Source organism: Neoarius graeffei, chromosome 10 (genome assembly GCF_027579695.1).
Source record: "Neoarius graeffei isolate fNeoGra1 chromosome 10, fNeoGra1.pri, whole genome shotgun sequence".
Taxonomy (NCBI): Eukaryota; Metazoa; Chordata; class Actinopteri; order Siluriformes; family Ariidae; genus Neoarius; species Neoarius graeffei.
In genome coordinates this window covers 48,167,489-48,191,068 of record NC_083578.1, presented here as the reverse complement: position 1 = coordinate 48,191,068, position 23,580 = coordinate 48,167,489, and the positions used below count along the sequence as shown (strand labels likewise).

General features: G+C 45.0%; 2 protein-coding genes across 3 annotated transcripts in view; one reads left to right on the top strand and one right to left on the bottom strand.

Moving 5' to 3' along the window:
* Positions 1-11,719, bottom strand: part of LOC132893524 (isotocin-neurophysin IT 2-like) — a 58,164-nt gene extending 46,445 nt beyond the window's left edge. Inside the window, exon 1 of the mRNA XM_060932716.1 lies at positions 11,353-11,719. Coding sequence (XP_060788699.1) covers positions 11,353-11,719 — 367 coding nt within the window. The remainder of the gene's footprint in view (positions 1-11,352) is intronic.
* Positions 11,720-16,613: 4,894 nt separating this feature from the next.
* znf366 (zinc finger protein 366) lies at positions 16,614-22,920 on the top strand. Of its 2 annotated transcripts, none has more exons than XM_060931830.1 (5): positions 16,614-16,717; positions 18,092-19,298; positions 19,595-19,786; positions 21,868-22,042; positions 22,152-22,920. In XM_060931830.1, exons 2-5 carry the CDS (start codon positions 18,237-18,239, stop codon positions 22,562-22,564), a joined length of 1,842 nt encoding a protein of 613 aa, XP_060787813.1. In that variant the 5' UTR covers positions 16,614-16,717; positions 18,092-18,236; the 3' UTR covers positions 22,565-22,920. The 2 variants fall into 2 exon arrangements, with proteins under 2 accessions (XP_060787813.1, XP_060787812.1); XM_060931829.1 differs by having other exon boundaries at positions 16,653-16,860.
* The last annotated feature ends 660 nt before the right edge of the window (positions 22,921-23,580 follow it).

Here is a 23,580-nt window from a genome sequence, read left to right as displayed (position 1 = left end):
ACTTTCCCTCGCTGTTCAGTGGTGAAGCACTGCGTGCTTATAAATCTCTGCACAGTTATCTTTACAGAAATTCAGGATTTGTCAGCGACTCAGATGTGGCATCTTGTAAACAAGAAAATAATCCTCACTGGATGGGTAAGTCACTTAAGTATTACTAGTACTGCACTGACCAGCCGATTATAGAATAGAATAAGGTAATTCCAAATCGTCCGTTTTGTTTACATGGATCTGGTGTTGGAGAGGTAGAGGCTTAGCAGTGGAGGTTTGAGTGGCTGTTTTCTGAGGTTAGTCAACAGGCCAGCTCTGCAGCCTCGCTTTCGCTTCCGCTCCCGGCGCCGCCTCCTTCGCTTTGCTTCCGATAACAATCCACGGAGACCCCGCTGGTCTCGCTATCTCGTCCGGAATGTTTTTTTTTTCTCGTCCGGAATGTTGTGCATGCGATGGAAATCGCTACAAACCGTCATTTTCTGCTGGAAACCAATGTCCAGTAAGTCCATACAGTTGTAGTGGATATTGAAGTCCGGTACAGACGAACAACACGCAAAAATGCACACAAAAAACATAAAAAACGTGCACAGGTAGGGAGAGCTTGTAGCCGCAGCCGTTGTAGTAGAATTGCATATAGTAGGGTTTTCCAGAAGAAAAGGTAGAAGGCGGAAATATGGCGTTTGACCGACAAGATGGTGTCTGTCACAATCTGGATCGGCTGTGACGTCACATGCAAGTGCTCCATAGACCTTTAAAGCACTGAATGGTCTCGCACCACAGTACCTGAATGAACTTCTGGTCCTCTATGACCTGCCACACCTACTTGGATCAAAAGGTGCAGGCTATCTGCTGGTACCTCATATAGTGAAGGCTACATCAGGGGGCAGAGCCTTTTCTTATAAAGCCTCACAGTTATGGAACAGCCTTCCAAGTAATGTTCGGGAATCAGACACAGTCTCAGCGTTTAAGTCTAGGCTGAAAACATATCTGTTTAGTCAAGCCTTTTGTTAATGGTGTTTTATGAGGTAAAGGTGTAGATCTGGAGGGTCCTCAAAGAGAGTGTTTTGGTAAACTGTCAGTCCCCCACTCGCTTGCTCACTCGAGTTTGTTGATGGTGTAGTGGCTGGCTGCTTTATGTCCCAGGGCTCCCTCATGCCTGTGTTACCTTCTGGCTCTCCCCGTTCAGTTATGCTATCATAGTTAGTTGCCAGAGTCCCTGCTTGTACTCAGTGCAATATGTATACTGTTCCTACTTATTCAGGTGACATTGGGCATACCTAACAACCTGTGTTTTCTCTCCCCCCCCAAAAAAAAAAATCTGTCCCTCTGAGTTACATGTCGGTCCTGGGATCGAGATGCTGACCTCTTCTGCTCCTTGGACCTGCCTGATCCATCCTGGTGCCCTGTGTCTGGTTGGAGTCTCATCGCATTGCTCCTGTGGAGGACGGCTCCATGTGGACAGTTGAAAGTCACACCTGGAGGATGCTCTGGACACTTACAGTAATGCTTTTATGGCTGAGGACTACAGTTGACTTGCTAACTTGAGGACTGCAGTTGTCATGAACAGTTTTGCAGTCAAGTTTCCATCAATGAAGAGTTTACATCATCAACGAAACTGACTTCATGTTAAAACTGTTAATGTTATAGTCATGTTGTCTGTTGTTGCCCAAATGAGGATGGGTTCCCTTTTGAGTCTGGTTCCTCTCAAGATTTCTTCCTCATGTCGTCTGAGGGAGTTTTTCCTTACCACCGTCGCCACAGGCTTGCTCATTGGGGATAGATTAGGGATAAAATTAGCTCATGTTTTAAGTCATTCAAATTTTGTAAAGCTGCTTTGCGACAATGTTTATTGTTAAAAGCGCTATACAAATAAACTTGACTTTAGCAGCTGCATCTGCAGCAGCGTTACCTGCGGAGACAGGATCAGTCAAGTTAGTTAGTTGGTTGGGCTTCAAATTCACAAATGGCAACCTGCTTGGGGAGTAAAATGGCATCTAACAGTTTTCTGAGGAGAGTGTGATGTGCTATAGGTTTTCCTGTAGATGTTAGGAACCCACGATGTTTCCACAATATTCCTGTGGCAGCGGGGGTGTGGTCAAGTGTCGGTCTGTGAATGGAGGGCGGAGTCAGGGAAGGTAAGTGGCGGAATCACTGCACCTGAGGGGAATTAACCTGTTTGTGTGTCTTCCCCAGTGACCGTGCCCTATAAGAGGAGAGGGAGAGCGGAGGAGAGGGAGCTTCTTCCCAACCTGGATACTTGTGTGCATGCGCATGTGTAGTTTAAAGCTGAAAAGCTAAATAAAGAGTCTGTTGAGAACTCAGTTCTGGCCTGCCGTGCTTCTGTGCTCCACCCACCTAGAACACTTGTTACAGTGGTGCCGAAACCCGGGAGGAGCGCAGGAGAAAACAGCCCCATGGAGTCCTCCCCCTTCAAGGACTTGGTCCATGCCCTCGCCACAGCCCAACAGAGCCAGCACCAGGTGCTGGTCGCCCTCCGGAAAGAACAGGAGCAAAGGTTCAAGGCCCTGGTGTTGGCGCAGCAGGAAGACGGCCAGGCGTTCTGGCACCTACTCGCGTCGGTGGGGTCCACCACCTCCACCACCGCGGGCCCTCCCCACCTCACCCTTATGAAGATGGGCCCGCACGACGACCCCGAGGCCTTCCTCGCTCTTTTTGAGCAGGCAGCAGAGGCGTGGGGTTGGCCCAGTGGAACAGCACGCGGCGCGCCTCCTCCCCCTGCTCACGGGTGAGGCGCAGCTGGCCGCACTACAGCTCCCCACTGACAGCCAGCTGGTCTACGCGGACCTTCGCAGGGCCGTCCTCCAGCACGTGGGTCGCACTCCGGAGCAGCAGCGGCAGCGCTTCCGCGCGCTGCGCCTGGAGGAGTTCGGCCGGCCGTTCGTGTTTGGCCAGCAACTCCGGGACGCCTGCCGCCAGTGGCTGAGGGCCGACAAACGCGACGCCGAGGAAATCATCGATTTGGTGGCGCTGGAGCAGTTCGTCGCTCGACTTCCGGAAGGGACCGCAGAGTGGGTCCAGTGCCATCGCCCGGCGTCGCTGGATCAGGCCATTGAGCTGGCGGAGGACCATATGGCGGCCGTTCCAATGGCAGGACAGCATGTCTCCCTTCCCTTCCCCTCTCTCTCTCTCTCTCTCTCTCTCTCTCTCTCTGTTCCTCGCCTTCGCCCCATTCCCCCACCGCGGAGGCAGGGGCCGGCTCCACCCCAGCCGGCCCGCCGCACCTGCGGTGTCCTACCGTTTCCTACTTCCTTGTCTGTGTCTTCCCCCCCCCTCAGGTGAGTGATATCTGGAACACCGGTGCAGAGAGAGAGCCTGGGCTGGTGTGCTGGTGCTGCGGGGAGCCAGGGAACCTCCAGCATCAGTGCTCGGCGATGGAGGTGGGCGTGGTGGTCCGGATCCCCGACGTGCCAGGAACTGCCCTTGATCGGGCCGGAACGTATCACATACCGGTGAGTATCCAAGGGGATACATATCAGGCTTTGGTGGACTCTGGCTGTAATCAGACCTCAATCCACCAAAGCCTGGTGAAAGACGAGGCATTGGGCAGAGCACAGTTGGTGAAAGTGTTGTGTGCACGGGGATGTTCACAACTACCCTTTAGTGTCGGTCCACATTCTGTTTCGAGGGGAGAAATTTGGAGTACAGGTGGCGGTTAATCCTCGCCTTACCCACTCTATCATTTTGGGGACTGATTGGCTGGGATTTTGAGATTTAATGACACGCTTAGTGAAGAGTGGGTCCTGCTGTAGTTCAGCGGGGGGAGGTCCCGGTGTGGTATTGGCAGGATCAGCTGTCACAGAGCCGTCTACATCATCACTGTGTCAGAGTGAGAAGCAGCAGGCTCATCCTCCCTCTCTCAGGGAATCCCTCGTGGATTTTCCGTTAGAGCAATCGCAAGACGAGTCTCTGGGGCATGCGTTTGACCAAATGAGTGTAATCGATGGTCAAACGCTCCAGTCAAACCCCACCCCATCCTTCCCCTATTTTTCCATTATTAAGGATAGGTTATACTGAGTGATGCAGGATGCTCAGACTAAGGAACAAGTAACCCAACTTTTGTTCCCAAAGAGCCGCCGGGAATTGGTATTCCAGGCGGCTCACTTTAATCCCATGGCTGGACACTTAGGTCAGTATAAGACACTAGCCCGAATAATGGCCCGGTTCTATTGGCCAGGGATTTGCGGCGATGTCTGTAGGTGGTGTACGGCATGCCGCGAATGCCAGTTAGTAAATCCCGCGGCCATCCCAAAAGTGCCTTTGCGCCCTCTACCATTAATCAAGACCCCGTTCAAAAGAGTTGGGATGGATCTCGTCGGGCCATTAGATCGGTCAATACGAGGGTATCGCTTTTATTTTAATTCTGGTGGACTATGCAACGCGATATCCAGAAGCAGTGCCGCTTTGCAATATCTCCACACGTAGTATTGCGGAGGCGCTCTTCCATGTCATCTCCTGAGTCAGAATCCCCAAAGAGATTCTGACTGATCAAGGCACTACGTTTATGTCACGCACATTGCGCAAACTGTATGGATTATTGGGAATCAAGCCGATCTGCACCAGCGTCTGTCACCCACAAACGAACGGCTTAAGGCCTCTGCATGCTCTTGCGACACGGCTTTCGCAGATAGCTTTTCGCAGACAGTTGTAATTTATTGTTGAGCGGGGAGTAATAGGCGTGCGCGATGTTATTCACCGGCACAACGCAAGGGGGCATGAAGTCGCTAGGAGTAGTTGGTGGGTGTGGTTAGTGGAGTGTTTATCCTCCGGTTACTTATAATGACTAGAACTTTTTTTTTATAATGACTAGAACTGGAGTCGTATAGATGTACGTACTTCCTCAATCAACCGCTCTTCATGCTGCTCCATCTTCGCTCGTGTTTTTAAAAATGCCGGTCGTGAAAACAAAACAAACCGGGAAAGTAGGGAAGCGGAAGTGCGTGTACAGTGGATGTAGAGTGGACCAATCAGAGCCCTCTTGTCTGCGACACTGTCTGCGAGGCTTCTGCAGTGGTCACAATTTTTGGGAGGTGCGCGCAGAGCGTCTGCGAAGGTGGGGGGGGCTACGCAGACACTGTCTGCGACGCTATCTGCGAGGACTGGGTTGTCAGCATAAATTGGCCTTTAGTCGAACGGTTTAATCACACCCTCAAAAACATAATTAAAAAATTTGTAAGCAAGGATGCACGTAACTGGGATAAATGGCTCGAGCCCCTGCTTTTCGCAGTGCGAGAGGTCCCACATGCCTCCACAGGGTTCTCCCTGTTCTAATTATTATATGGGCGTAAGCCACGTGGCATCCTAGATGTGCTGCGGGAAAATTGGGAGGAGGGACCTTCCCCAAGCAAAAATGAAATTCAATACGTTATTGATCTGTGCGCAAAACTCCACACGCTCACACACTTAACCCAGGAGAATTTGCGGCAGGCTCAAGAACGTCAAGTCTGCCTGTACAACAGGGGCACGTGCCTTAGGGAATTCACACCAGGAGACAAAGTACTCGTGTTATTGCCCACGTCGAGCTCTAAATTAATCGCCAGGTGGCAAGGACCCTTTGAGGTGACATGGCGAGTCGGGGATGTCGACTATGAGGTGAGGCGAATGGACAGGGGTGGGGCATTACAGGTATACCACCTCAATCTGTTAAAACATTCGAGCGAGGAGGTCCCCGTGGTGCTGGTGTCGGTGGTTCCAGAGAAGGCGGAGCTGGGGCCGGAGGTTCAAAAGGGAAAATCAGCATCACCCACCGCTCTGGTCCCCTGTGGAGCCCACCTCTCCCCAACCCAGCTCGCGGAGGTCACCCGGTTGCAAACAGTTTTCTGACGTGTTCTCACCCCTGCACCCGCCTCATAGAACACCACATTGAGACGCCCCTGGGGGTGGTAGTGCGCAGCCGCCCTTACATACTGCCCAAACACAAGAAAAAGGTGGTTCGGGAAGAACTCAAGGCCATGCTCGAAATGGGCATCGTCGAGGAGTCCCACAGTGACTGGAGCAGTCCGGTGGTCTTGGTTCCCAAGGGCGACAGGTCGGTCCAGTTCTGTGTGGACTATAGAAGAGTCAATGCGGTGTCTAAATTTGATGCGTATCCAATGCCTCGTATTGACGAGTTGCTCGATCGACTAGGCACAGCTCGTTTTTATTCGACACTGGATTTGACAAAGGGATATTAGCAGATCCCCTTAACTCCACTATCCCATGAGAAAACGGCCTTTTCCACACCGTTTGGCTTACACCAGTTCGTCACACTTCCGTTTGGGCTGTTTGGGGCACTTGCTACATTCCAGCGGCTTATGGATAGGGTCCTCCGCCCCCACGCCACCTATGCGGCCGCATACCTAGATGACATCATTGTTTATAGTAATGACTGGCTGCGGCACCTAAAACACCTGAGGGCCGTCCTGGGGTCACTGAGGCGAGCGGGGCTCACAGCCAACCCAAAGAAGTGTGCGATTGGGCGGGTGGAAGTACAGTATCTGGGCTTCCACTTGGGCAATGGGCAGGTGCGTCCCCAAATCAATAAGACGGCAGTGATTGCAGCCTGCCTGAGGCCCAAGACCAAAAAGGGGGTGAGGCAGTTCCTGGGGCTGGCTGGCTACTATCGTAGGTTTATACCTAATTATTCGGATGTCGCCAGCCCCCTGACTGATCTCACTAAAAAGGGGGCACCAGATCCGGTCCAGTGGACTGAGCAATGCCAGCGGGCTTTTTCTAAGGTAAAGGCTGCCCTGTGTGGGGGGCCCACTGTTACACTCCCCTGACTTTTCTTTCCCCTTTGCTTTACAGACGGACGCATCTGACAGAGGGCTGGGGGCTGTTCTGTCCCAGGAGGTGGAGGGGGAGGGCCGTTCAGTGCTGTACATCAGCCGCAAGCTGTCGGTGCATGAGGGCAGGTACAGCACCATAGAGAAGGAATGCCTTGCCATCAAGTGGGCGGTCCTCGCCCTCTGCTGGGGCACCCTTTTACCCTCTGGTCGGACCACGCGCCCCTGCAGTGGCTCCACCGCATGAAGGATGCCAACGTGCGGATCACCCGTTGGTATCTGGCACTCCAGCCGTTTAAGTTCGAGGTGGTCCACAGGCCGGGGGCACAGATGGTTGTGGCGGACTTCCTCTCCCGTCAAGGGGGGGTGGAGTTGGCTGCAGGCTGGACGGCTGCCCAGCCCGAGTTGGGTGGTGGGGGTATGTGGCAGTGGGGGCGTGGTCAAGCGTCGGTCTGTGAATGGAGGGTGGAGTCAGGGAAGGTAAGTGGCGGAATCAGTGCACCTGATGGGAATTAACCTGTGTTTGTGTGTCTTCCCCAGTGACCGCGCCCTATAAGAGGAGAGGGGGAGCAGAGGAAGGGAGCTTTTCCCCAACCTGGACACTTGTGTGCGTGCGCGTGTGTAGTTTAAAGCTGAAAAGCTAAATATAGAGTCTTTTGAGAACTCAGTTCTGGTCTGCCGTGCTTCTGTGCTCCACCCACCTAGAACACTTGTTACAATTCCCAAATGGTGTGTTACTCCAAAATCATACCTGTGTATATCTGTGTATATAGTCACTGTCTTCTCATCTCATCTCATTATCTCTAGCCGCTTTATCCTTCTACAGGGTCGCAGGCAAGCTGGAGCCTATCCCAGCTGACTATGGGCGAAAGGCGGGGTACACCCTGGACAAGTCGCCAGGTCATCACAGGGCTGACACATAGACACAGACAACCATTCACACTCACATTCACACCTACGGTCAATTTAGAGTCACCAGTTAACCTAACCTGCATGTCTTTGGACTGTGGGGGAAACCGGAGCACCCGGAGGAAACCCACGCGGACACGGGGAGAACATGCAAACTCCACACAGAAAGGCCCTCGCCGGCCCTGGGGCTCGAACCCAGGACCTTCTTGCTGTGAGGCGACAGCGCTAACCACTACACCACCGTGCCGCCCCTAGTCACTGTCTTACTTTCTGCAAATTTACAGGCCTCTGTGAATGCCACTAGTTCAGCAGCCTGTGCCGAAAAGTGACTTGAAAGTGACCCTGAAACGAGAGTTTCATGAGCAGAGATCACTGCAAAACCAACAAGGTTCTTACCTGAGTCTTTTGAAACAAAATCATCCACAAAAACTTTTGCAAAGGAACTTCACTGAGATCAGAGCAAAGTGAACAAACCTGGGAAGTTGTAGACACACAACAGTGAGGCTTGCCATAGTCCTCAGTGCGTAACAGCGTCGCGGGGTTTAAGACAAAACAGCGTTTCACTGTGATCTTAGGCATTTCAAGTAACACAGCATTGTATCTGAGCCAGCGAGCTGCTGACAGATGAGATTTTTTTTATTCTAGAAGAGCAGAAACAGCATGTAGAATCAATAATGTTACCTCTGAATAGCCCACTGTGTCTCGTGAGGCTACTCTGGCCTTCTCAGCTGCAACAACAGCTCTGAGACATACTGGTAATCCCGCTGCGACAGGACAATAATATGCAACTGGTCGTAACTTGCCTCCATGCTGTTGTAGTAATTCTGATGTCATACATCCTGCTTTCTCATCGACTGTCTTGACGAAAAGACAAGCGGAGTCTGGGATCCCCAGTGTGGGAATAGGCCCTGCCGTGAATCATTAAACTGAGGGGAGCCTCAAGAATAGTATCGTTAGGAATAAATGCACAACAATATGAGCACATCCCCAAAAATGACATAATTTGCTTCTTGGTTAGAGGTTTTGGTATATTTTGTGATTTCTGTGATTCATCATGAATCATGGTGAAAAAAGAATTAACATGCAGACACCCAAAGCCATATAAGAAATAAGTTTCATTCAATCTTGCATGATTTGATTTTGATTTGATTTTGATTGATCTTTATTGTCTCTATGCAGAGAAATTTGTCTTGGGCTTACAGGGCATTGGCATCACACATAGCACATATAACACAACAACATATAACATCATCACAGATAACAAATACCCCCCCACACACACACACGCACACACTGTCCACTCCCTACACACACCATAAAGAGCATGGGGGCTGTGTGCCCATTATTTTCCCTGCCCTCTTCACAAGAGTCTGCAGTTGTGTTCTGCCTTTTACACTTAAGTTCCCAAACCATGTTGTAATGCCATAATGGATGACAGATTCAATAGTGGCCCTATAAAACAAGAGCATGATGCTTTCATCAACACCATGCACCCTAAGTCTTCTTAGAAAGTGCAGCCGTTGACAGATCTTTGAGCAGACAGATGCAACATGTGTGGTCCACTGTAACTGACAATCAAAGTGTATGCCCAAATACTTAAATTGTGATACTTGTTGAACCATCTCCCCCTTAATATACACAGGACTATGATCCCCCACCCCTCTTGGGTCAAAAATCATTTCTTTTGTCTTGTCCACATTTAAAATAAGATTGTGGTCCTCACACCACAGCACTATGTCCTGCACCTCTGTGCGGTACTCTCCAGTGTTGGACTGAGCTAACAGAAGACTCAGTAAAGGTGTGTCATCTGAGAACTTGATGATATAATTATTACTGTGTTGACTGTTGCAATTGTTTGTGTATAATGTAAAGAGAATGGGAGAACTCACGCACCCTTGAGGAGCGCCTGTATTTATTTCCTGTATGTGAGACAGGGTGGAATTAACTTTCACTTGTTGCTGCCTACCAGTAAAAAAAGCAAAGTACCACTTGATTAAGAATGGGTTAACCTCCATCTGATCCAGCGTCTTTAAAAGGATCTGTGGGAGGATCGTATTGAACGCGGAACTAAAATCCATAAACAACAGTCTAGCCTTTGTGTTTTCAAGATGCTTTAAAATTAAATGTGTTGTAATGTTTAGAGCATCATCAGTGCCTCGGTTATTCTGATAGGCAAACTGATAAGGATCTAATAAATGTTGTACTTCCTGCTTCAGATTTCCAACCATTATACGTTCAAAAGACTTCATTACTATAGATGTTAAGGCTACAGGTCTAAAATCATTGTTATATTTCGGACAGGGTTTTTTGGGGACAGGAATAATGATAGCTCTTTTCCAAACTTTAGGTATGCTGTGTGAGTCAATAGAGAGTTGAAATAGGGGGCTCCAAGCTGGGGCTAACTCCCTAGCGAATGTTTTGAGAAGCAAGGCAGAAATACCATCTGGCCCTGTGGCCTTTTTTGTGTGTAGCCCTCCAAAAACCCTAGCTACGGTTTCTGAATTAATTACAATTCTTTTCGATTGATCACATGAAATCGAACTCAATAAACTATTGCATTCCTCCAACACCCCATTTGCAGCACAGTCAAATCGTCTGTAAAAGTCATTTAGCTCATTTGCTTTTTCTAACTCATTCATAACATGCAATTCTCCTCCTTTTGCAGATCTAAGGTTGGTCATGTCTTTAACAGCATCCCACAACTGTTTAGAGTTCTTGTTGGAGAGAGCAGCCCTCACACGCAGGCTATGCTGCTCTCGTGCCTCCCTTATTTTCCCCCTCAATTCTTTCTGAATGGCTTTGAGTTCCATGATGATGTTAGTCCTAAACGCCTGTTTCTTCCGTAGAATGCACTGTTTGATTTCAGGTGTAATGTAGTCCTTATTATTAGGGTATTTTTTACAGTCTTTTTTGCCACCACAGTGTCAACGCAAAACTGAATATACCCTATAATGGCCTCTGCTATATTATCAATGTTGCAGTCCTCATAAAAAATGCTCCAGTCCGTGGCCAGAAAACAGCCACTTAACTCCTCTGTGTTACCCTCCTGCCACACACTGACATACTTTATAAGTGGCTTGCTCCTTTTTGGAATGAGTTGGAATGAGAAAAGTTGGAATGAGTCGTATCGTGTTGTGGTCTGAATTTGAAAGGGGAGGGCCAATTTTTGAAGCATAGGCATCTTTGATGTTACCATAGCATTTGTCCAAGATATTACTTTTCCGTGTAGCAGCAGTGACATATTGCTGAAATCCGGGAAGGGTACATTCCATTTTGCAGTGATTAAAATCGCCTAAAACAAACATCGGTGCATCTGGCTTGCTCTGAAGCTGTTTATGAACACAGTCTGCTATGCGTGAGGCGGCAATTGCTGCGTTACCGCTCGGTGGAATATAAACCACGCTAATAAAAATGTTTCCATAATCACGGGGTAGATAGAAAGGCCTCAGACTCAGACACAAGAGTTCAAGATCAGGTGTGCAGACAGAATCCTTAATAGTGTAGTTGGAACACCAAGAGTCATTAATATATACAGAAATTCCACCACCCCTAGCTTTCCCCGAGCTACTGTTCCTGTCCATACGGACGTTTTTAAAGCCTTGTACCTGCATCAGTTGATCAGGAACATCATGCTGAAGCTATGTCTCCGTAAAAATCATCAAGGAAGACTCACAGTATTCATGGCAAACTTTTGTGTTGATGCGGAGCTCGTCCATCTTATTCCTGAGAGATCTAACATTGCTAAGAAGCATATATGGCAGAGGAGGTTTATGCTGCCTGCGGCGAAGTCGATGTTGAATGCCCCCTCTTCTCCCTCGTTTCCTTAGACGGCGGTGCCCATTCCTCAGCAGTTCCTCCGGAACTTCGTCCAGCAGGCCCGGTTCCAGTGTAACCTTCTCGCGTAGGGAGAGCAACCATTTCCTGCTGTGCACCTGCAACCGCTGAGGCGTGGAGCAGCCAGCGTCTTGATGCTGTAGGCCAGTGCAGTGCACCACCAGCAACCACAGTAGTAAAAGTGCCACAATCCTGCTCTTCTCCATCGTTATAACTTCCCCTCGTCCGTACAACAGCACAAAAAGATCTGTCGATAAATATTAAAAGTTCGCCACAAACTTTCATTAAAAGACGAAAACAAACAAACAGCTACCTGCCTCACTCGCCCGAGTCGCAGCTGAGCCGCGCCACCGGCCTCTCTCCTTCAGTAAAGAGCACATCTCATCTCTTCTGTGCTCCCTTTATAGCCTAAACATTGAAACCTTAAAACTGGGTACATGCCAGATATCGAAAGAATCCAAAACAGTCTCACACACACTCTCTCTCAAAGCAAAAATCTTTCTGCTTAGATGGTAGAAATTACACAGTTAAACTTGGATGTTAAAATCTTCTTAAACACTTAAAAATTTCCATTACACTTACTATCTGTACTATTTGGTGTTATTTGTGAAGGAATAGTATGAAGGTTAGGAACATTAGGAGCTTGAGTGCTTACAGCCTGCAGGTCTTGTACAAATCTCCACTCAGTGGGTTACTCCACTCAGTGTGTTTCTTAACTGGGAAAATGGGAGTGCGCACAGGGGAGTTAAGACAATCTACAACCCCGATTCCAAAAAAGTTGGGACAAAGTACAAATTGTAAATAAAAACGGAATGCAATAATTTACAAATCTCAAAAACTGATATTGTATTCACAATAGAACATAGACAATATATCAGATGTTGAAAGTGAGACATTTTGAAATTTCATGCAAAATATTGGCTCATTTGAAATTTCATGACAGCAACACATCTCAAAAAAGTTGGGACAGGGGCAATAAGAGGCTGGAAAAGTTAAAGGTACAAAAAAGGAACAGCTGGAGGACCAAATTGCAACTCATTAGGTCAATTGGCAATAGGTCATTAACATGACTGGGTATAAAAAGAGCATCTTGGAGTGGCAATGGCTCTCAGAAGTCAGGATGGGAAGAGGATCACCAGTCCCCCTAATTCTGCACCGACAAATAGTGGAGCAATATCAGAAAGGAGTTGGACAGTGTAAAATTGCAAAGAGTTTGAACATATCATCTACAGTGCGTAAGATCATCAAAAGATTCAGAGAATCTGGAAGAATCTCTGTGCGTAAGGGTCAAGGCCGGAAAACCATACTGGGTGCCTGTGATCTTTGGGCCCTTAGACGGCACTGTATCACATACAGGCATGCTTCTGTATTGGAAATCACAAAACGGGCTCAGGAATATTTTCAGAGAACATTATCTGTGAACACAATTCACCGTGCCATCTGCCGTTGCCAGTTAAAACTCTATAGTTCAAAGAAGAAGCCGTATCTAAACATGATCCAGAAGCGCAGACGTCTTCTCTGGGCCAAGGCTCATTTAAAATGGACTGTGGCAAAGTGGAAAACTGTTCTGTGGTCAGACGAATCAAAATTTGAAGTTCTTTATGGAAATCAGGGACGCCGTGTCATTCGGACTAAAGAGGAGAAGGACGACCCAAGTTGTTATCAGCGCTCAGTTCAGAAGCCTGCATCTCTGATGGTATGGGGTTGCATTAGTGCGTGTGGCATGGGCAGCTTACACATCTGGAAAGACACCATCAATGCTGAAAGGTATATCCAGGTTCTAGAGCAACATATGCTCCCATCCAGACGACGCCTCTTTCAGGGAAGACCTTGCATTTTCCAACATGACAATGCCAAACCACATACTGCATCAATTACAGCATCATGGCTGCGTAGAAGAAGGGTCCGGTTGCTGAACTGGCCAGCCTGCAGTCCAGATCTTTCACCCATAGAAAACATTTGGCACATCATAAAATGGAAGATACGACAAAAAAGACCTAAGACAGTTGAGCAACTAGAATCCTACATTAGACAAGAATGGGTTAACATTCCTATCCCTAAACTTGAGCAACTTGTCTCCTCAGTCCCCAGACGTTTACAAACTGTTGTAAAGAGAAAAGGGGATGTCTCACAGTGGTAAACATGGCCTTGTCCCAACTTTTTTGAGATGGACTGTTGTCATGAAATTTAAAATCACCTAATTTTTCTCTTTAAATGATACATTTTCTCAGTTTCAACATTTGATATGTCATCTATGTTCTATTCTGAATAAAATATGGAATTTTGAAACTTCCACATTATTACATTCCGTTTTTATTTACAATTTGTACTTTCGTCCCAACTTTTTTGGAATCGGGGTTGTACAATTACCTCTGCTGCCTTTAGGGAATTGAACACATGGCCAACTATCATACATTCTAAGAACAAAGCTGCTGGCCAATTAACAACTCTCTGTAGGCTGCAGGGCTGGACTTTGGATACACCTGGTGTATCTCACTAATTTCCATCCATCCACCCATTATCTGTAGCACTTATCCATCAGGGTTTTGGGGGATGCTGGACCCAACTCCAGCTGAGGCAGGGTTCACCCTGGGCAGGTTGTTCATCTGCAATAGGGCTAAAACATAGACAAACAACCATTCACAACTATGGCCAATTTAGAACAGCCAATTGACCTACAGTGGTGCTTGAAATTTTGTGAACCCTTTAGAATTGTCTATATTTCTGCATAAATATGACCTAAAACATCATCAGATTTTCACACAAGTCCTAAAGTAGATAAAGAGAACCCAGTTAGACAAATGAGACAAAAATATTATACTTGGTCATTTATTTATTGAGGAAAATGATCCAATATTACATACCATATCTGTGAGTGGCAAAAGTATGTGAACCTCTAGGATTAGCAGTTAATTTGAAGGTGAAATTGGAGTCAGGTGTTTTCAATCAATGGGATGACAATCAGGTGTGAGTGGGCACCCTGTTTTATTTAAAGAACAGGGATCTATCAAAGTCTGATCTTCACAACACATGTTTGTGGAAGTGTCTCATGGCACAAACAAAGGAGATTTCTGAGGACCTCAGAAAAAGCATTGTTGATGCTCATCAGGCTGGAAAAGGTTACAAAACCATCTCTAAAGAGTTTGGACTCCACCAATCCACAGTCAGACAGATTGTGTACAAATGGAGGAAATTCAAGACCATTGTTACCCTCCCCAAGAGTGGTCGATCAACAAAGATCACTCCAAGAGCAAGGTGTGTAATAGTCGGCGAGGTCACAAAGGACCCCAGGGTAACTTCTAAGCAACTGAAGGCCTCTCTCACATTGGTTAATGTTCATGAGTCCACCATCAGGAGAACACTGAACAACAATGATGTGTATGGCAGGGTTGCAAGGAGAAAGCCACTGCTCTCCAAAAAGAACATTGCCGCTCATCTGCAGTTTGCTAAAGATCACATGGACAAGCCAGAAGGCCATTGGAAAAAATGTTTTGTGGATGGATGAGGCCAAAATAGGACTTTTTGGTTTAAATGAGAAGCGTTATGTTTGGAGAAAGGAAAACACTGCATTCCAGCATAAGAACCTTATCCCATCTGTGAAACATGATTGTGGCCTGTTTTGCTGCACCTGGGCCAGGACGGCTTGCCATCATTGATGGAACAATGAATTCTGAATTATACCAGCAAATTCTAAAGGAAAATGTCAGGACATCTGTACATGAACTGAATCTCAAGAGAAGGTGGGTCATGCAGCAAGACCCTAAGCACACAAGTTGTTCTACCAAAGAATGGTTAAAGAAGAATAAAGTTAATGTTTTGGAATGGCCAAGTCCTGACCTTTATCCCATCGAAATGTTGTGGAAGGACCTGAAGCGAGCAGTTCATGTAAGGAAACCCACCAACATCCCAGAATTGAAGCTGTTCTGTATGGAGGAATGGGCTAAAATTCCTCCAAGTCAGTGTGCAGGACTGATCAACAGTTACCGGAAACATTTAGTTGCAGTTATTGGTGCACAAGGGGGTCACACCAGAGACTGAAAGCAAAGGTTCACATACTTTTGCCACTCACAGATATGTAATATTGGATCATTTTCCTCATTAAATAAATGACCAAGTATAATATTTTTGTCTCATTTGTTTAACTGGATTCTCTTTATCTACTTTTAGGACTTGTGTGAAAATCTGATTGTTTTAGGTCATATTTATGCAGAAATATAGGAAATTCTAAAGGGTTCACAAACTTTCAAGCACAACTGTAATCGGCATGTCTTTAGATTGTGGGAGGAAACCAGAGCACCCAGAGGAAGGGGGAGAACATGCAAACTCCACACAGAAAGGCCCCACTCAGCTGCAGTGTTCAAACCTAGAACCTTCTTGCTGTGGGACAACAGTGCTAACCACTGCACCACTGTGCTGCCCTCATTAAATTGCTTCTTTAAAAATGTGAAGCTGTCGGCAGATACAACACATTTTGCTGATCATCTTGATGTTCAGTTCTACAGCTAGCAAACCATGATTTTAAAAAAATTGAATTCCGGTGAGCCCAGAAGTAAACTGACTCAGAAGCGGACAATGTATTATAAAAGAGCTTGTATTGTGGTAACATACTGTATGTAGTTCAGCTTTAATCTTCTATGGTTTACTCTTGTGTATAGCTCTCAGTCTTAAATGACTTTCTTTGTTCAGTTTTGTACATGTGTCTCTTGAATAAAACTATGATGATACTTCACCTAAGGCAGAGAGTAAAACATTTCATTCACTGTATCTTAGCTGGAACAAGGAAGGTTTCTCCACTCCTATCAAAACAAACAACCTATAGAGGAGTTAAACTGCTATGCACCATTAGGTTTTTCTTTGCAGTATTTATTGCTTGTCTAAAGAATCCACAATATGTCCAGCATTCCTATGATGATCAGCTCGAAATCTATTCGTCTGTAAATAATGAACACATTTAGGCTTTTCTAAGCCACACAAGTGTAAAAGTTTGAAGAGGAATGGAGATGTCTATCTAATGTTTCCTTATTTTTCAACAGGAAGGCACAGGCTTGTTGACTTCCTCTCCCCTCCCTTCCTTCCTCCTCTCCGAAGGTACTCATCTGAAAAATGGGAACAAAGTGATTTGTTCCTGTTCTCTTTCTTAAGTCACTTCAAATGCTGTCTGCTGTATTGGAGGCTCATTGTCCAGAGCACAGGGCAAGCGACAGGTAAGCGCGTGGCTTGCTAACACACACACACACACAGGCTAGGGTAGTATTTAATCGGGGAGCACTGAGCGAGGAGGAGCTTGAGTTTATTACCTGAATCCATTAGGGATATCAAGCTGGGCAGAGTCCTTGTGGTCATTGAGGTAAGACTATTTAGTTTTTACAGGTGTTTTGTGGGTGTTCATGGGCGTATTATGAGTTGTGTGTGAGTATAGCTCATTTGCATGTACTATATACTTTCATAAAATGTGTAATTTCACTGTGTCTTTTCATCTACTTAAGGTTAGCCATAAAAATAAGGTCATTTTTATTTATCCAATGTCTACATTTGGTGAATGTTGGATATGACTTTGACTTAAAAACAACATGTATTTCACATCATAACCACCTATTTATGGGATGAAAGTGTATGAGGTGTTCTTTACATATATAGAATTTTCTATTCAATTTGGGCCATTTTTCAAAAAGAATTTAGGTTTTTATTTTAAAGTTAAAAATATGAGTTTAAAAATAGTTTTGGTATTTTTGGGAAATTATTTTCAGAGTAATAACAATGGCACAAACTCGAAATACCAAAATGAAGAAGAACTACTGAAGTTCTAGTATTTCTCTTTTTTCCAGTATTTATCACTTTCCCTCTATTTAGCAACGTTAACCAAAGACACCCTGGTGAAAAGAGATATAGTACATGTACATTTCACCAAAAAGTATCAAACAAATGATTGTTGTGTAGTACGGTGCAAAGAGAGAAGTGCTTGCTGTGCCAGAGTGAAAGATGAGTGCAGTAAACCAACATGGAGAAGCAAAAAAAGTGACACAAAAATAACAAAAGTGGTTTGTCAATCTGTATACATTTCCTGTTTGAATATTGGTCATTAGAATTAATTATTTCTCATTACAGTCTGTCTTTAGTATTTTTCAAATATCTGTTGACAATATCAGTTGCAATGAATCTCTTCTCTATGTCAACTCTTATGAATTTACATTTACATTCATGACTTTTGGGCAAAACAGTAGCGGTTAGCACTGTCGCTTCACAGCAAAAAGGTTCTGGGTTTGAGCCCAATGGCTGATGGGGGCCTTTCTGTGTGGAGTTTGCATGTTCTCTGCGTGGGTGTGCTCCAGTTTCCCCCACAGTCCAAAGACATGCAGGTTAAGTTAATTGGTGGCTCTAAATTGACCGTAGGTGTGAGTTGTTTATCTCTGTGTCAGCCCTGTGATGATCTGACAACTTGTCCAGGGCATACCCCGCCTCTCACCCATAGTCAGCTGGGATAGGCTCCAGCTTGCCTGCGACCCTGCATAAGATAAGCGGTTACAGATGATGGATGGATGGATGGATGGATTAATGACTTTTGATGTCTATCTTCCCAGGCACGTGATGGACAAATCCATAATTTATGGTAGAAAAAACAACCCAATTGACACTAATTTGAGGACTTGTCCAGACCCATAACCACAACATCTTTCTACCTGAGAGGTTCTTTTATTAGCAGACTAGCTGCTCAGCCCTCTCAATATGGACTCCACTGATTATGAGCCCAAAAGGGCAGATAATTGCATTACCAGAACTGTTGACCTCTCCCATCTTCCCTACCATATTGCTCAACCTGTCCCTACCAAACCTCTACCACCCAAATATATCCCGGAGATGATTGATCTCAACAAGCTTCAGTTTCACAGAGTTCTGGGCAGATATGATACAGTGCAAGTCAAACAAGAAACAGTAAAGCCCATGCCAATATGGCCTTCATCTCCTCTTCTCCTGCACCCTCCTTCTCCATACTTCCCACCCCTCCGTCCAAGCTTGGTCCCTTTCCCATTCCTGATGCCAGGCCCAGTCATGCACTTTGCTCCCAATTCCTTCTACCAACATGAGGTGCCAAGATATTACAGAAGAGGCACAGAAGGCTCCAGAGCTGGGCTGAGCAGTGCTGAGAAGTTTGGCCTGAACATCCACATAGATGATAGCTACTATGTGGATGTAGGAGGTGAACAGAAACGGTGGAAGTGCCGCATGTGTGAGAAGTCCTACACATCCAAGTACAACCTTGTCACACACATCCTAGGCCACAGTGGCATCAAGCCACATGGCTGTGGCCTTTGTGGGAAGCTTTTCAAGCAGCTGAGCCACCTGCACACACACATGCTCACCCACCAAGGTGCCCGTCCCCATAAGTGCCAGGTGTGCCATAAGGCATTCACTCAGACGAGTCACTTAAAGAGACACATGATGCAACACAGCGATATCAAGCCATACAGTTGCAGTGTGTGTGCTCGAGGTTTTGCCTACCCAAGTGAGCTTAAGGCCCATGAGATTAAGCATGAGAGGGGCCAAGAAAATGTGTGTGTGGAGTGTGGCCTCGACTTTCCAACACTTGCACAGCTGAAACGACATCTGACAGTCCACCGTGGACCAGCACAGTACAGCTGCAGTGAGTGTGGCAAGAGTTTCCAGTACCCAAGTCAGCTGCAAAACCATATGATGAAGCACAAGGACATACGACCGTTCATCTGTAGTGAGTGTGGTATGGAGTTTGTGCAGTCCCATCACCTCAAGCAGCACACCCTGACCCACAAGGTAAGTGTGAATATTCTTAGGGAGATAAGGGCAAGATAAAGTAGTTGCAGAAGACAACAACAAACAAAATGTTGGAATTTAGCTGTAACAGACCACGTATAAATTGAGTGAGCTTTATAATGTGCAGACTGATAACCTTGCAGTTTCAAAATTTGGATTTAGATATTAATGCAATCAACATTTGGATTTAAAAATGAATGATATTCATCATAATGTCTCATCAACTGCATGATCTATAAGGACTTTTGACATATCCTACTCCCCTTGTCATGAAATCATTTCAACATATTTTGCAGGGCGTGAAGGAGCATAAGTGCCGCATCTGTGGCCGTGAATTCACCCTGCTGGCTAACATGAAGCGCCACATTTTGATCCACACCAACATTCGAGCCTACCAGTGCCACCTATGCTACAAGAGCTTTGTCCAGAAGCAGACACTCAAGGCTCACATGATTGTCCACTCAGACATCAAGCCTTACAAATGCAAGGTCAGTCACAGCATGACCTCCATTATGATAACCCAACCAAATGCAAAGCGAGGTATTATTATGCAAGCCTAAATCTCATAACATGGTGAATAAAGAAAATTAGTAAAAGTCAAGGTCAGGTAAAATCCTTAGTTTCCAGAGGAGGCTGTATCCGGTCATTTTTTCATGAATTGCGTAATTTCAGATTACATCATAAATGTGTTAGGAACTGAATACATTTCAGTTTTGGTTAAATTTCTACCTGCTCTTATTAACTCATGGAACTCATCCCATCTCATTATCTCTAGCCGCTTTATCCTGTTCTACAGGGTCGCAGGCAAGCTGGAGCCTATCCCAGCTGACTATGGGCGAAAGGCGGGGTACACCCTGGACAAGTCGCCAGGTCATCACAGAGCTGACACATAGACACAGACAACCATTCACACTCACATTCACACCTACGGTCAATTTAGAGTCACCAGTTAACCTAACCTGCATGTCTTTGGACTGTGGGGGAAACCGGAGCACCTGGAGGAAACCCACGTGGACACGGGGAGAACATGCAAACTCCGCACAGAAAGGCCCTCGCCGGCCACGGGGCTCGAACCCGGACCTTCTTGCTGTGAGGCGACAGCACTAACCATATATTAGTGCTGTCAAGCGATTAAAATATTTAATCGTGATTAATGTCGCGACTGTCATAGTTAACTCGCGATTAATCGCAATTTAATCGCACATTTTTGTCACATGAAAAACCATTGTAATTCTCTTATCAGCATAAAAAAGTGAATGGGCTTGCTTTGTACCAATGTTTTTTTTTTTTATTGCAGAGCATAACACGTCTTGTCACAGCCACTGACATCCATAACTTCCATATTAGATGAGAAAACCAAGGGATGAAAAATAAAATGCATATCACTGTGAAAATAAAAAAAAAATTATTTTACTCTTCATTAGTTTCTTTTGAAGAGAAGTATTTGCCATAAAAGAAGAAAAAAACAGATAACAAAAATAAAAACATTCATCATACGTTCAAAAACGTTCATCATAGTGTGGCACTGTATTATCTAATGCTCACTGCTTATACACTACCCGGTGGAGATGAGCTGGGAAACTTTAGACTGAAGGAAAAGTATTGAAAAGTATTTTTCCAGTCTCACCTGTGAAAGGTAATCCCATGTGATCTCGTTTGGACGGTAAACCTGTTGGTACAGTTAAACGCAGCGCGCGACAAGCCTCAGCAGGAACTACGGGGGACCCGCAGGGCCAAATTAGAATTTGCGTTAACGGCACTATTTTTTTTAATCGCGTTAAATTGAGATCGCGTTAACGCGTTATTATCGCGTTAACTTTGACAGCACTTTTATATATATATATATATATATATATATATATATATATATATATATATATATATATATATATATATATATAAGAATGAGATGCAAATACTTGAACAGGTAATACCAAAACAAGTAATTTTGGGTTCCTTGCTGTTTTGGAATGCTTGACCTTAGGCTGAGATGGGTGGTTTGAGGTGATGACCAGATAGCTTCATTTTTGGCAACCTTATGTCTCCTTGTCCATAGGAAGGATATCTCCTCACAAACTGCCCTTGTAACAATAGCGTTCTTGTCCCTTGAGAAAAGGCCCCGCAAATAGATTTCATCTCGCTTTCTCTTGTGCTTGGGAGCACTTCCTGTTTTCTCACGGTCTTTTTGGACAGTTTACAGTCCCCCTCTCCTCCTGAAGGAAAGGCCCACCCTAATGAAAAAAATAATGTAGAGGAAGGACAGCACAGGAGTGCCCTTCCCAATAGGCTTCTGGCCCTTTCTGCTGGCCTCTTCCTTTTGCTACACTGCTCACCCATTCATGATTACTCTCAGCTCTAAGTGTATTTGATAACAGCTAAATTTACTGCACTGTTTTCTCTGTTTCCTCGAACTCTACTTATGTTTGTAACCAAGTAGAGTGAATGTGGAAGGAATTTCTGCGTGTTCCTTTAAATGTACAATGAAGAAATAACAGCGTTGTTACTAATGTCTATAAAGTTTCAATTGTATTCATTTTCTGCAGTGCAAATGGTTATATTCTCTTTTCAGCTATGTGGGAAGGAGTTCAACAGAATGCATAATCTGATGGGCCACATGCACTTGCACTCAGACAGCAAACCTTTCAAGTGCCTGTATTGCCCCAGCAAGTTCACTCTGAAAGGGAATCTGACGCGTCACATGAAGGTCAAACACGGCATCATGGACCAAGGACTAGATACCCGAGGTACAGGGTATGACCAGTCAACAGGTCATTTTAAGCTACTTATTTTTTCATTGAAAATGTTTTTTCAAATAATTATTAACATGCATCCAATATCATCTCCTCTGTGAAGTATTCAGACGCAGAGGACGGTTATGTCTTTCCAGCCCTCTTCGTCTCCTGTCTCACTTCAGTCAGGACAAGCCTTTCAGTCTGTCCCAGAAGAACCATCCCCAACTCCGTCTTTCTCAGTCAGATGGTGAGAGCCGTGAGGAAGATGAGGACAGCCTGTACAGGATGAGCCAGTACAGCCCTGATCGTTACCAGGCAGAACTGGGAGGAGCCAGACAGGCAGATGATGAAGATGAGGAGGAAGAGGACAGGATGGGCCATGAAGAAGAAGAAGAGAGAAGTGGAAAGCAGTTCAACTTCAGCAAAGAGGAGCTCCAGTGCATACGTTACAGAGAGAGTGAGCAAGGCTCAGTCTCTGATGGAGAGCTCTACTGTAGTCGAACATACCGGGATAGAAAATTAAGCTGTGAATGAAGTATTGTAAAAATATCTTTATAATATCTCCTGGAAAAGAAAAAAGTGAAATAAATCAGTGAACCAGCCTTCATTTCCAGTAGTATTGTAGCATGAATGAATGTGCTAATAAAACAGCATTTATTTAAATTAATTAATATAATTTCCCCCCAAATGTTCCTTAGTGTATAATCTCTAACAGTGTGCATGCTTTAACCTATTGTATATTTTGTAAGATTTACAATTAATAAAGAACATGATTTTAGAAATGACTGATAAATCAACTTTTTCATGTAGCCATTGATGTTTTCGTAACATTTGACAGTGTTTTTCAAGAAATAACATGTAAATAATTCTAAAAGTAAATGGTTGTGATTGTGGGGTTTTTTTCTGTGAAGTGTGAAAGTAATTCCCAATCTGTATTTATAAATAATAAATACATTTTAATCATACTACCATCACCTTTCATTTACATGCATGCATTTTCTATTCAAGACATTATAAACCAGCCTATTCATTTTGACTAAACATTTGTATATAGAAAAAAAAAGCTTCACCATAGTTGACTGACCACCTTATGCATTTCACAATGAAGGTGAACCACATGTGGTTTCATTCATATCTAAGAACAACATTCTATAAGTTGTGGAATAAAGGTGATGAATGTTTCATTCCTTGTCTAAATATACAACAAAATGAAGATGACAAATCTTTCTAACAGTCTTTCTAATCCCATTAACATTAATAGTTCTAAGTTTCTTGAAACATATTTAGCTTCTAGGAAAAGGAAAGGAAGTACAACAGAATGCATCATGTAACCTGATCAAACAAGCCTTGTCTGAACTCTGTGGGAGGTCTAGATCACAGGCCTTCAACGTCATTTCTGTAAAATGTGGTATCTGCCATTGTTTACCATGACTGATGCTCTTACGGGAAAGAAAATAAGAAATTCTTGAACATACAAAGATAATTGTAACACTTATCATTGTAAGTCTTCACACTATTTTTCATCAGTGGTCTATTAAGAAGAAGAAGAA